At 41.1% G+C, this 14,306-nt stretch overlaps 1 protein-coding gene and 1 long non-coding RNA gene across 3 annotated transcripts; one reads left to right on the top strand and one right to left on the bottom strand.

Moving 5' to 3' along the window:
* Positions 1-12: 12 nt before the first annotated feature.
* On the top strand, positions 13-6,879 carry LOC125531096 (mitochondrial intermediate peptidase, mitochondrial; the record flags this gene model as incomplete). Of its 2 annotated transcripts, XM_048695505.1 has the most annotated exon segments (18): positions 13-94; positions 195-276; positions 353-405; positions 503-557; positions 665-803; positions 884-938; positions 1,687-1,909; positions 2,345-2,440; positions 3,180-3,299; positions 3,402-3,527; positions 3,917-4,072; positions 4,925-5,041; positions 5,240-5,362; positions 5,439-5,506; positions 5,633-5,768; positions 5,885-6,050; positions 6,175-6,237; positions 6,328-6,879. In XM_048695505.1, coding segments are annotated over 18 exon segments (1,946 nt in total), but the record flags the coding sequence as incomplete, so codon positions are not given.
* A 2,840-nt stretch (positions 6,880-9,719) lies between these two features.
* Positions 9,720-11,553, bottom strand: LOC125531097. Its single transcript, XR_007293104.1, has 3 exons — positions 11,221-11,553; positions 10,064-11,102; positions 9,720-9,979 (listed from the first exon to the last, which is right to left on the bottom strand). It is a non-coding gene; the product is annotated as an uncharacterized LOC125531097 (long non-coding RNA).
* Positions 11,554-14,306: the final 2,753 nt, after the last annotated feature.

A 14,306-nucleotide genomic window follows, 5' to 3' on the forward strand; every position in this document is an offset into this window, starting at 1 on the left:
CCCCCGCGGCGGGGCCGGAGACGGGCCTGTACGGCTTCGATGTGCTGCGCACGGCCAAGGGCTTCCGCCGCTTCGTCGACGAGGCCATCCAGCGGTAAAGGGGGGAAAAACCCTGAACCCCTTCGATCCCCAATACTGCCCCGCCCCAACCATCGCTCGCTAAATTTTCTGTGACCGTTTGCTCGAATTTGCAGGTCGGACGAGCTTGTTGCCCACATTGCGCAGCTGCCGCCGGCTTCGGATATTGTTCGCACCATGGATGAGATCTCCAACACTGTACCTTTCTCTTGTTAGGTTAATTTCTACTTAATCCGTGTGGTTTGATGTGGGATAGCTGACGATTGGTTATTAGGTTTGCTCGGTCATTGATTCGGCGGAGCTGTGCAGGAACACGCACCCAGATAGGTGAGTGGATGACCGGCTGCTTGCTTGTTGTGTAATTTGGATGCTCTGCAGTGAAGTGCGTTCAGTTTTTTACTGAATTAATATGTATGTGAACTAGGGAATTTGCGGAGGAAGCAGATAAGGCATCAATGAGGATTTACGAGCATCTTCAAGTAAGGTCTATAACATAAATGGCATATGTGAAAAAGGAGAGACCAGACACCAGAGTGAAATGACCAAACCAGAACTGTAACATTTCATTTTCTGTGATTTTCTGCAGTACCTGAACACAAATACTACTTTATACAACGCGATACTAAAAGCTGAGAGTGAAGGTGCCCTGCTCTCAGAGGAATCTCGGAAGGCAGCAAATAACTTGCGTGTCGACTTTGAGAAAGGAGGGATTCATCTTCCTAAAGGTTGCCATACTGACAGTTATATTCCGTTGCTTCTTGTCAGTTTTAATTTGAATTAGAAACATAATGCTCTACCATTGCAGATAAACTCGAGCGTGTTAATCAGCTGAACCTTGCAATTGCGCATCTGGGTAGAAAGTAGGTACCATTGGACACTGGCCGTTGCTAAGCTCAGTACTATTTCCACTGTTGAACTATCCATATTGACTTTGCATTCCATGTTGTAGTTGCACACCTCCTACTTGACTATCAGCAAGTGATTTCATTGTTTAGTGGCATTACTTGTTGGTAAGCATCTTTAATGTTGAGTTCCCACTAACCAATGTCATGCTTACGTTTTGATTATATATTTCTTGTAGCTTGTTTGTTAAGTTCGTTGACTGATTAAAGCCTGATATTTGGATCTTCTAATTATTTTCTTCAAATGCTTACCTAGATATTGCTAATACAAGCGCTTCAGCGGCATCATACTATTAAAGATGAGGGTTAAATTGCACACTTGGTTTGTTATCATTGGTTTATTTGATGGAACCCCATGATGGTTTCCCTTCCTTTTCCAGCAATGTTGAAAACAAGAAATAAACTGTTGGTTCTAAGTATATTTGCTTCATTGCACAACAATTCTGCTTTCACCTATTCATAATTAATCTTTATGAGCAATACGACTATTCTAAATAGCTACAGAACCTGCTAACTTTACATTTTTTTGTCAGTTTAACCACATTTCTCCCTTCTGTGCTTGTAGCATTCATGTTGTGGTCCCTCTCCAGTATATTTCTGTTATACCTTTTCTTTACCGAGTTGAATCTTTGCACTGCATTTAGCTTGACGATTCAATTTGGAAAATTACCTGTAACTGTTATGCTCTTTCTTGTTGCTCTGTCAGGTTCAATGAAAATGTTATGAACAAACCAGGTTTTGTGGATATATATCCAGCTTCGCGTATTCCAAGGAATATACAACATAATTTCAAACCTATTAGTCGTTTTAAACCTAGGGGTGTTGAAGAACAGAGCAATGCAATGAACGCTACAAGGCAAAAGGGTGTAAGGATAGTGACAGACTCAGGATCTGTATCATCAGCACTGAGATGGGCTTCGGATGAGGAGGTATGTTCCTTTTGTTCCACTCATAAGCATTGCAAAACTTCCTTACATCCTTATATTTGCATGACGTAAACATACATATCCATAGGGGTGTCCAAAACCTGTTTGACCTCAATCCATTCAAACCATCAGTTCAATTTTTTCTACTATCTCGGTTACTTCCGTGGTGAGCAGTGAAGGCAAATGAACTATCTTACTGTTTGCACGTTTTCATGGGTTGATCTCAACTCGTTTTTGAATACCCATACATGTTCATGATATTTTTAGCAATGTTTGGATTTTTTGTGCTCACTTATTTATTCTACGTGGAAATATCTTATCCATTTTTTGGTCTAGCTATTTATCTTTCCTACCCTTTTGATGCAATATTTGTATAGCTATAATGTATGTCATCACACTTATGCTAGTAGCATTCTAACTGTTCCAAAATTTCCAAAGGTCAGGAGACAGGTATATGTTGTAGGAAACTCTGAACCTCGTGAAAACATTGGTGTTCTTGACGAACTTATAGATGCTCGTGATGAGTTTGCAAAGGTAAATGCATTTTTCTATATCATAGAGTATATTTAGAGGCAACCTGATGCTAATGTTTTAACATCTTTGTGCTAAACTTCACTTGATGGTGCGCATGGTAAACTTACGATCTGAATACGGTGATGACGTTTAAGCTTTGGTTAGGTTTTCTAGCAGTCTAGATTAGTCAACTTAGCATGAATTCCTCTGTGCACTAATATCTTATAGTAAACCAATTGAAGGATATGAGATCCTTGTTTGTCAGTTTCAACCTTGTAGTTTGGCTGCTTGGTTGAGGTGGCATTGCTATGAGAATTATTCAGGAGTGTCACAGAAGTTGGTTATTTGGACAAGTAATGAACACTTTGTATCTCCATGGGGAAAACATGGTTGATCGTGAGGAAAATTAATGTTCTCTCAAGGGGGTTCTGGAGTCTAGATGACCCATGTTGGATATTTTGTCTTTCTATTGTTAGCAAATGTCTGAGCTAAATGTCACATACTCACATGCATTAGCTCATCTTTGGATCACATGTTATTAGCAGACAAAAATTAATCCAGTATTTGATGTGTGTACTCTGTTGTTCAGTTCTGTAGTTTAATGGAAGTTTGAAGAAACAGAACAAAATTGGACCTGATATACTTTCCTAAGAATGTTCATCAAATATGATGACATCGATTACATTATTAAGTACGAGTATTTCTTTAATTCTACTTTTATTCCAGGAAAATTACAACAATTTTTTTATCCTTTTCGCAGACTATGGGTTGCAGATCATATGCTGAATTTGCTATTCGTCCTAACATGGCTGCATCTGTCGATGTGGTCATGTCATTTCTCAACGATTTGAGTGACACTGTTAGGCATAAAGCTGATGAGGTATTCAAGGGACTGAAGGGGGTGAACTTAATATTGGCATACATAATACACATCGTTATATCCAACCAGTGGTTTCTCTACTTATATCAACCTTTGATGCAGGAATTTAATACTATAAAAGATTTTAAGAGAAGAGTATGTTATGACAAGAGTGTTGATCTTGAACCATGGGATGAGGATTATTTCATTGGAATGATGAAATCATCTGCGCATACTGTGGATCCCTCGGTATGTGCTATTTATCTCAAAGATGTACAATTGTTGAAAGTAATGCTAAATATACTACTATTTAGGTTTCTTACCATAATATAGGTATTTCCTGTTAAATAATGTATGTAAATACACACTTTGCATAATATATGTTGATAGAAGCTAAATCAAACCTACATTTGGTACTTTATAAGCTAAAAGTATTATGAGGGGAAGAAAACTGAAGTACAGAATCGCTTAATAGTTTCATATATTTAGTCTGAAAAGCTTCATTTTCTGCAGTTGCTTAAATTCTTGAGGACATAAATTTTTACTTGATGTGAGCTATTGTTTTATTTCATTGTTTCCTGCAGGCTACCTTCCCTTCTCTTTTATCCTTTTTGATACTATCTTTTCTTATGTATCAGGTTGTTGCATCGTATTTTCCATTGTCCCAATGCATAAAGGGCTTAAACGTGCTGGTGGAATCATTATTTGGTGCCACATTTCATCAAGTTCCTATGGGGGACGGAGAGTCGTGGCATCCTAATGTGATAAAGCTGTCTCTCCATCACCCTGATGAGGTAATAATGTGCTACCTTTAGAAGATAGTTTTACATAAGTGTAAATTTGCAATTGATGTTCGTACCTGCTCGAAGTTTTGTAATTACTAAATTCAAAATGACAGCCCTTAGAAATAACTTGTGGTTTGTGAAAGGATGGCCAAGTAGGCAAGTACAGCTCTGGTATGTCACACCTAATAGACATTAACAATGCCTATCGATAGTCTGCCCTATAATTATCTGGTCCAAATTAGCAACGAACTTCTATCAAATGGACGGGTCATGCCCTGTTGTTGAGTAGCGTAAATCCCATAGAAACAGTTTATAGTCAGAACTACAAGAAACATAGCAGAAGTCTGTTGCAGCATTATTTTCTCATGTATACCATAAATTGGCTACCATAGCATAAAATTGTCTGCTAATGTCACAAATGATTTCAAAGCTATCAGGCACGTATTATGATGTGATAAAGCTCTCTCCATCACCCTGATCGAGTATTTGTATATCTTAATGAATGATCTATTTAAACTTCGAAATTATCACTCCTTTTTTCTGTCTTTCTGTAATTCATATATTTTACTCGTCTTGCGCCATAGTATTATGCACACATGTGAATTTAATTAGTTTATAGATGTACATCCTTGTTTTTCTCGATTATCGCATCTTCTCTCTCCCACACTTGTATGCAATGCTCTCATTAACTATCCCCCTCCCCCCTTCCAAGGTACATATATTAAAAAGCATGGTTGTTTTTCTTGTGTTTCTCTTGGTTTTATGATTTTCATGATCATTTTCTTGCTTTTTTCTTGGTTTCATAACGTTCTTAATCCTCGTGCCCACTCAAACACACCTTGTAACATGTCTAATCAACAGGGTGATTTAGGATTTATGTATCTCGATCTCTACTCCAGAAAGGGTAAATACCCAGGATGTGCTCATTTTGCAATCAGAGGGGGCCGGCGATTGTCTGACACGAACTACCAACTTCCAGTATATCCTCGCAATCTCGTATTGGTTATTGTTTATTTTTGCAGTAAAACTATGCTTTTTCCCACAAGGGAGTGGCATCTCAAATTCCATACCACTTAATGGAACTAGATTAATAGATCCCCATCTTGGAAAATTATATAGTTCAAATTCGTACTGCCAGTTCAGTTTATGTCAATCAATTGTGTTCTTGCTTTTCAGATCATTGCATTGGTATGCAACTTCTCGAGTTCTAGGGGATTAACTGCGAGGCTCAACCATTGTGATGTCGAAACTCTTTTCCATGAGTTTGGCCATGCCCTTCATTCTCTGCTATCAAGAACGGTATTTTGCTGGTTCTTCATTCAGGTTATCATACGATTTCTGCATATCTTATCTGGCAGCACATTGATATTTGCAGGAATATCAGCATTTCTCTGGTACTAGAGTTGCTCTCGATGTCGCTGAAACACCCTCAAACCTTTTTGAGTACGTATGACGTGTTAGTAAAAATAGATTCGCAGTTTGACAGTCTATCTAATTATGGCGTATCCAAAACAAACTTCTTTTGCTATTGGACTCTTTACCGATAGTTGAGTGTAATTTCCATTGCAGGTTCTATGCGTGGGACTACCGTGTCTTGAGGACATTTGCTCTAGATGAAACAACTGGTGATCCAATACCAGAAAAGCTGGTAAAGGCACTAAATGCTTCTCGAAACATGTTTCCGGCTACTGACCTCCAGCGACAGGTTTGCTTATATTTCTACTTAGTTTCTTATCACTTCATCAAAGCTGGCCAGTTATGTTTGTTGACCTTGTCCTTGTATTAATTGTGCCACTTTGTGTTATCGTGCCTGTCCCCCAGGTTTTTTATTCTATAATGGACTTAACTTTGTTTGGGGAGCACACATCGAAGCCAGTGGACACAATTTCTGCTGTTGCGGATTTGAAAAGAAAGCACACGAGTTGGAATTATGTAGAAGGCACTCACTGGCATACTCGGTTTTCTCATCTTATAAACTATGGCGCTGGTAGGGGTTTCTAGCTGTCTTCTAGTTTCATGAACTTTTTTTTCCATCTGGGAAGTTCCATAAACTGATTTGCATGCGATGCTTCTCATAAGGCCATATAACCTCTTATTTAACATTATTGCAGGGTACTATAGCTATCTCTATGCTAGATGTTTTGCCACAACTATATGGCAAGAAGTATGCCAAGGTGATCCATTGTCCCGCAGCACAGGTAGCGCGATTAGGGACAAGTTCTTAAGACATGGTGGGGCTAAGGATCCATCTGCCTTGTTGAAAGATTTTGCAGGTGATTCCGTCATTAAAAACTCTGGCGGCGGAATAATCCCTGACATTAGCTCATTGTGTAAAGAAGTTGGTTTGTGAAATACCACCAAGGGCGCATACTGGGATCATTATTTTTTTACACTGAGGTTGATTAAAGCAAAGGGTCAATAACTCGAAACCAAAGGCAGGAGTGCACGTTGGGAGTTTCAAGAGCTTGATCTCCTGGCCAGGTGCCACAGGATAGCTGAAGGTGTAGAAGATACAGCTGGGATAGTTATATGAGGTTCTTGACAAGGAACTTAGTTGCGATTTCGAGATCCTAAATATATTTCTTGTTCACATATTAGATCAACTGAGTGTATCCTCTCTTACTGATGATCATACTCTAGAAGTCAACTATATATGCTGATGCATGCTGAGAGAATGATCTGTCAGATGTGTTCTTTGAGATCATCCTAGGTTTCACTTCATGGTAACTGATGACACGTATGGGTAGATGGTCTCCCAGAAAGGTCCATTTGTATCGACTTTACCTCAAAATCACCAGCTTCTATAACTTGTCAAACCTTATCGGTGCTTTTGATAACTTCGGTCCAAGTCTAAGCACGTTGAAGCAAATATGCTGTCATGGCAGGGCTTTTATTAAATGACGATTCGATGATATGTGATCCATACGTGAATTGTGCATTGTGAAGATTATGGCTGCTTAGGCTTTATTTTGCTTGTTTGTGATGATGGAATTAATAGATGAATGTGCAGCCTCTCAAAATGTGGGGCATCTGAGGAGCTACACTGTGAACTTGAATTGATATGACCCAAACATCTGGTAGGAAGCTATACACGACCGTATATTTCAAACACCTGTTAGTGACAATGCACTTTAAGGCAGCGAATGTGAAGGCTTGAATTGATATGATCAAGTTTTTTAATAGGGCCTACTTCATTGAGGGAGTGGATGCTCAGAATAGCGCACGAAGGCCCATGTGTTCTGTCTGAAAGCATCCATTGAATGGTTGTTGCAATACATGACATCAAACCTTAGTGTAGTAGTGTTCATATTTAAGTGGGAAGCGAGGTAGAATAGGGTCACAAGTCACAAAGAAGCCACCCTGCACACCTAAGGTCCAAGTAAGGAGCATAGCTTGATCGTCGCTAGGTTCATATAAGCATACACCATGCACGCAATAGGCACACATTTGCACTTGGTTGGATCTACTTTTGCAATACCGACGAGACTCGCAATATCCTAGGACTTGGAAGCATCAGGACTTGTGACTGTACCGACCTAGATTTGTACAGGAGCTAGCAACGCCAGGACGGCCAAGTGGAAAATTAACCTTGCTAGGAGTCTGACCATTGTGGTAGCTCAAATGATAGAGATTGTACTGAGTACCTTGCACTTACCTCCAACCATGACATCTTCGAGGTTCCAATCTCTCTTTACTCTATTAGGTCGTTGGAAAGTACAAGATTGTAAGTGTATGTTCTATTGGCTCAGCTATTGCGCATGCATGTTGCTTCACACTCATGCCTAGTCGGTCTCCCGGAAAGATTTACTTGTATGAGCTTAGCTCACAGTCACCAACTTGTATATCTTGTCCAAACCATGTAGGTGTCGAAGACTTGACATTTGTGTTCACTTTGGCGACTGTGAGCTGATGCATGCATGCTGAGAGAATGATCTATCAGATGCGTTCTTTAAGATCATCGTAGCTTTCACTTCCAATTCCATGGTAATTGATGACACTTATGGCTAGTTGGTCTCCCAGAAAGGCCTATCTGACAGACTTTAGCTCAAAATCACCAACTTTTTTAACTTGTCAAACCATATTTTTGATAACTTCGGTCAAGTCTAAGCACGTCAAAGCAAACATGCGGTCATGACATGCTGACGAGGATTGATCACATGCACAGAGCATGCAAGGGCTTGGCCTCGACGTGAGGTTGTATGTGGTGCACCAAGGCAATTGGTGCTATCGATGCACTGGTCCCCTTGTTAAAAATATTTGTTTTTCTAAAAGTGAATTAACACAACATCAATGTATGTTGTCACAAAAATTCAAATCAAAATTCAAAATATTGCTCGAGATATAAAAATGACAAATTTGGCACTAAATAGTACATAACACAAGCTGGGTTTCAGTTTTGGCCCATTAGCACATTGATGTCAAATTGTCATTTTTGTATCTCGAGCAATATTTTAAATTTTGATCTAAATTTTTGTGACAACATACATTGATGGTGTCAATGCACTATTTTTTTTGGATTTTTTGAACATTTATTAGTGTGTAATAGGGTCCGGTGCACGAGTAGCACCAATTGCCCTGGTGCACCAGATACGTTGCCGACACGACGCGTCTCTGATGCTTACCAACACAATAATGCGGTTCTGACTCCTCTGAGGTGGTGATGTTACGTGAGGGGTGTTGAAGACCGACGGTGGGATTTGTGCATCCTGACCATAGTATTACTCGTTCATCTTTAGAGGGGAGTTGCACAGGGCTTTATCAAATGATGACGATTGGTCGATATGTGATTGTACATTCTGAAGATTATGTTGAAATATATTGTCCATCTTCCTTCATCAGTTCAGACTTTTGAATGAGTTGGCTGGAGTATGAATTCAGTATGGTATCCGAGTCAAGAGGTCTTGAGGCCTACATCGATAAACGCGAGGGGGAGTGTTGAAATATATTGCCCACCTTCCTCCATCAGTTCAGACTTTTGGATGTGTCATGGATTTGTCACAGCAGATGTCCTCGTTGAAAGGACTTAGTCGTGAGGCCCAACACGTCTAATTGGTGGCTTGAGAGGGGTTGAACGGGACGAGAGACGCGAGGTTTTACCCTGGTTCGGCTCCTCACGGTGGAGGTAAAAGCCTACATCCTGCTTCATTGATATTGATGATGATGATTACGATTACAAGGGTGCTCTATCTCGAGAGCTATATAATTGTCTGTCTAATCCTAATTTGTCCAATTGATCCAAAACTTCTTCCTCTTGGGGTGCCCCGCCCCTCCTTATATAAGTTGAAGGCGCGGGTTACATGACTAGTCCTAGTAGGATTAGGACTAGTCTATCTTCTATTACAAGCCGGATACAAGTCCAGGTCTTGCTTCCTTGCAAGGGAAATATTCCTCATGCCTTTCCTCTTAAGCCGGTCCACCATAATATTAGTCGGCCTTCCCACGAGCCGCCTTCTGGGCCGTTGGGTTTTGTCGATCGTCTGAACCACCTGCCGGGTCACCACTGAGTCACCAGGCCCGACCAGGTCATCAGTGAGTCGCCAGTCTTCGGGCGGGTTACCGATGAAACGCCAAGTCCCATCCGGGTCATATCTCCGGCCGGGTCATACCGCGGGATACAGTGGCGGATCCAGGAATTGAACTTAGCCGGGGCAAAACATTGAAGGAACACAAAATTTGATTGACAAATGCAAGTCCGCTGAACCAAATCTCATAAAATTCAAATATAAAGCTAGATGCACTCGAAAATTTACATGACCAATGATTCAGAACAGTTTAAGATTCTGGAGAACTAGGTTGTAACCACCTAAAATCACAAAATATAACATAAACGTCACACATAACTACTAACTTGGACTCCCGCTGCTTGAATAATTCATTCCATGGCCCAAAATGAACAACTCCATGACTAATAGATACCTACAACAGGTGAACAAGCTGATATCAATACATGTATTGGAACAAGTAAGCAAATAGTTTGAAACAGATAACAAAAGTAGTTACCCTAAGTCGTAAGTATACGGGGAGGGTTTGGTAGATGGCCTCTACAATCTCTCAAGATGTGAAAATGTTCTATGATCTTCTTGTCATCAATTCTAGCAAATATATCTCGCTCTACATAGCATATCATTCAACCAATCATCAGATATCTTATTTCTCAAATCTGTCTTAATGATATTCATGGCTGAGAAAACTCTTTCAACAGATGCCATCGCTACTGGCAAAGTCAAAGCAAGTGTGATGGGTCGGTAAACCAAAGGAAAGTGTAAATGTTCCTTAGTTTCAACCAACCTGAGAGCAAGATTAGCGAGACTGCCACAACTGCAAAAAACATCAGACCTTTTCATCATATCAATGTATATCTTGAGCTGACCATCCAAATGATATTGTTCTTTTGGATCGAACTCGACTGAGTACATAGATGCAAGCTCAAGTAGGTTCACATGATTAAATCTGCTAAATGAGTCTCTAGGATCTAGACTAGCAATGCATATCAATAACCTTGTTGAAGTTTCGCTAAACCGGTTATTCATCTCAGCTATGTTTCTGTCAAGAACCTCATTGAATGTTTCAACTTTGTAGTGATGGAAGCAACTAACCATTTTGCGGGAACTCCTTGGGTAACCCCTTGCTGGTATATTCTCATCCATACTAGGCACTGTTATCTCCCTTTTAATACAAAACAAAGGGGCAGCCGCCAAAAGTGCCTCCCATCCGTCATCCCTTAGCTGTTGCAATAAACTTTTAACAGACACAATCATGTTCATTGCACTTATTATGTTTTGATCCTTTTGTTGCAATGCTTGTGAGACAAAACGAAGTGGCAGCCGCCAATAGAAGTTTGCAAAGTGTTATCAAAAGAGCCCCCATTATACACTTCAGGTTCAGGAACTAGATCTTCTACAATGTTTGCATCTGAGGCTTCAGTGGATAAAATGTTTGCATCAGGTTCAGGAACAGGAACACGAACAGGAGCTTGAAATTCATTAGATGGTGGAGTTCCAAAATAAGCAGCAATTGGCTTCATCTTTCTAAAGATTCCCTACATTACAAAATCACCATGTCAAGTACTAAACCTGTTCAATAATTGGCTAGAAATTGAAGGAACGAGAGCTTGAGATTCAGTAGCAAAGAATGGATTGGACTATTTATGGATTTACCTACTGGATGCGCTTGCTAATTTTGCTAACAGCAACTGCGCGTTTGCATGAGCTCGATCTCGATCCACTGCCGCCGCTGCCTCCTCCCTCATAGGCCACGCTCGGCATTGCTTCTTCTTTCCGTTCGCCCATATGTGGACCGACGAACAATGGATGTGGATCAGGTGCCCGCGGCCGGTGGCCCGGTGAGGCAGAGCTCTTCGGCGACAAGCCGATGGTCCAGCGAGGCGGAGCTCTGTGGCGGCGAGCCGACGACGGCTAGGTTACTCTCGCTGCTGCCCCGCTCGATTGGGGATTTTCTGGAATGCCTGTACGACGAGGTCGAAGGATTGGGTGTGGCCGTGCTAACTAGTTTTAGGCCTTGCACTGCAACTGGGCCTTTGTGCCTCCTGTGCAAATCCCCACATGTATTGGCCCATGTACTAAAACGAACCGTATTTTTTTGTATACGTAATTTTGGCTACCCGGGGCGGCCGACCATGCTGGCCCCTACCGTGGCGCCGCCACTGGCGGGGTATATCCCTGATATTAACCACCAGTTTAATTTAGATTTATCCATGTTAAATTGATCTTGTAAAATAGACACAAGAACAAATTTGACAGGTTGTGCTCCGGATTAAATTTTTTTTCTGAACCGGCACCTGATCATTCTTAAGTCCTTATCATTTCTTTCTTCTGGAAAGTCCAGGTCAATAGACCGGCTTCATAATCAATTTGCTGACATTGGTTTCTCACAGAAGAATATTGTGAAGGATAATTCACTTTGATTCAGCTCCCAATGCTTAACAAAAATATTGGTCTTGAAATACTCATTTGATTTTCAGCCGGCTTGAATATGTAGAACTTGTCGGTTTATAATTGCCTGTAGCCCCCAAGTCTTAAGAGGGGAACGTAGTGATAGCTTTAAGACTTGCTTCAACATAAATATCACAACCTTTGAAGAAATCCGGGTTGTTCATCTCGGTCACTAGTCATAAACTGAATATTCCACATATGTAGCCCCAAGTACCGGGTTGTCTTGCTCAGCAACCTGGGACTTGTAATTGCCTTATGCTCATAAAAACTTCAACCAGTGTAGCCCCCAAAGGCCGGGTCATTATGCAATAATGAGCAGGGACTTTGTATGTACTTCATTGAAAATAACAGCAGATGATGTGGCTCCCAAGTTTCGGGTTACCTTTGACAGGAGCAACTAATAGCCCCCAAGGGCCGGCTCATTACGATGTGATGAGCCGGGTCTTCAATAAGGCGAGTAAAAAATGATCTTGCATTAGCCCCCAAGTGTCATGGTGCATGCTTGCAGCGACATGGGACTTCCATATTTGATATAATCATGATTTGAATACTGTAGCCCTCAAGTGTCGGGTCGTATGCCTGCAGCAACCCAGGACTATTCCTCCCATTGTAGAATAAGTCATATCCATTGATAAAGAAATAATAGTCATTGCGCTGAAGCGACTTTGAAAACCTCAATCATAATACTGGTATTGATAACCATAATAAAAACCCAGCCATGTTGGCTATTCAAGATTTGAATAATATAATTCGGTATGAAAACCTCAGTCATTCAATATCATAATGAAAATCCAGTCAAGTTTGGCTATTAAAGATTTGAATACTTTATCTGTTGACAAGTAAATCCGGAGTTAAATACCCGACGGCTCTTGGCCGATGGCGACTTAATACGCATCCATTGTAATCCGGGATTTTTATAACCCGGCGGCTTATAGCCTTTGTAAAAATCAAGAACTGATAACCCTTTTGAAACACAAATTTTAATCTTTGATGATGGGCTTGAACTTAATCATTTATGTAAGCCATAACTCTGCATGTTCTGCACAAAGTTTAAACAACATATGACCTGGCGACTTATCGTCAAAAGCTAGGGTGGGTAACAACCCAAACATAATATAGTTTTATGCAATTATGGAAAAGACTAGAATTAAGGCCATTCAAGCCTAAACATACTGGCGACTTAAAGTCAAAAACCAGGGCGGGTTATCAAACCTCGCATATTTGTATAACCAGGAAAATCATACCTGTAGAGTTGATTTATACTGCTGGCTTACATCACCATATCCAGTGAGGGTAACAATCCAATGATTTATAAGCGCATCATTCCAATGGCGCAATTCAAAATATACTGGCGACTTAACATCCAAAGCCAGGGCGGGTCATCAAACCTCGCATATTCATCCAACAATTTAAAAATATACCTGGAAAATTGGCTCAAATTGCCGGCTTACATCGCCATGTCCAATGAGGGTGACAACCTAAAGATTGTATAAGCGCATGATTCCAATTGCGCAAGCCAATGTATACTGGCGACTTAAAGTACATAGCCAGGGCGGGTTATCAAACCCCAAATATTCATACCATTATTGAAAAACATACCTGGAGATTGATATCATGGTGATACCTCAATAATTATAATCCATCGCGGGTATTGACCCGTAGGCATGCAATATCATGATTTTGATTGCTCAAGGCAAAGATATCCTGGCGACTTAATGATACGTCTCCAACGTATCTATAATTTTTGATTATTCCATGCTATTATTGTTGGGGAACGTAGTAATTTCAAATTTTTTCCTACGCACACGCAAGATCATGGTGATGCATAGCAACGAGAGGGGAGAGTGTGTCCACGTACCCTCGTAGACCGAAAGCGGAAGCGTTAGCACAATGCGGTTGATGTAGTCGTACGTCTTCACGATCCGATCGATCAAGCACTGAACGCACGACACCTCCGAATTCTGCACATGTTCAACTCGATGACGTCCCTCAAACTCTGATCCAGCCGAGCTTTGAGGGAGAGTTCTGTCAGCACGACGGCGTGGTGACGATGATGATGTTCTACCGACGAAGGGCTTCGCCTAAGCACCGCTACGATATGACCGAGGTGGATTATAGTGGAGGGGGGCAGCGCACACGGCTAAGAGATCCAAGGGATCAATTGTTGTGTCTCCAAGGGGTGCCTCCCTCCCCGTATATAAAGGAGTGGAGGAGGAGAGGGCCGGCCCCTATGGCGCGCCCTGGAGGAGTCCTACTCCCACCGGGAGTAGGATTCCTCCCCTTTCCAAGTA

The sequence above is a fragment of the Triticum urartu genome, unplaced genomic scaffold (assembly GCF_003073215.2).
Source record: "Triticum urartu cultivar G1812 unplaced genomic scaffold, Tu2.1 TuUngrouped_contig_6797, whole genome shotgun sequence".
In the NCBI taxonomy this organism is placed as follows: domain Eukaryota; kingdom Viridiplantae; phylum Streptophyta; class Magnoliopsida; order Poales; family Poaceae; genus Triticum; species Triticum urartu.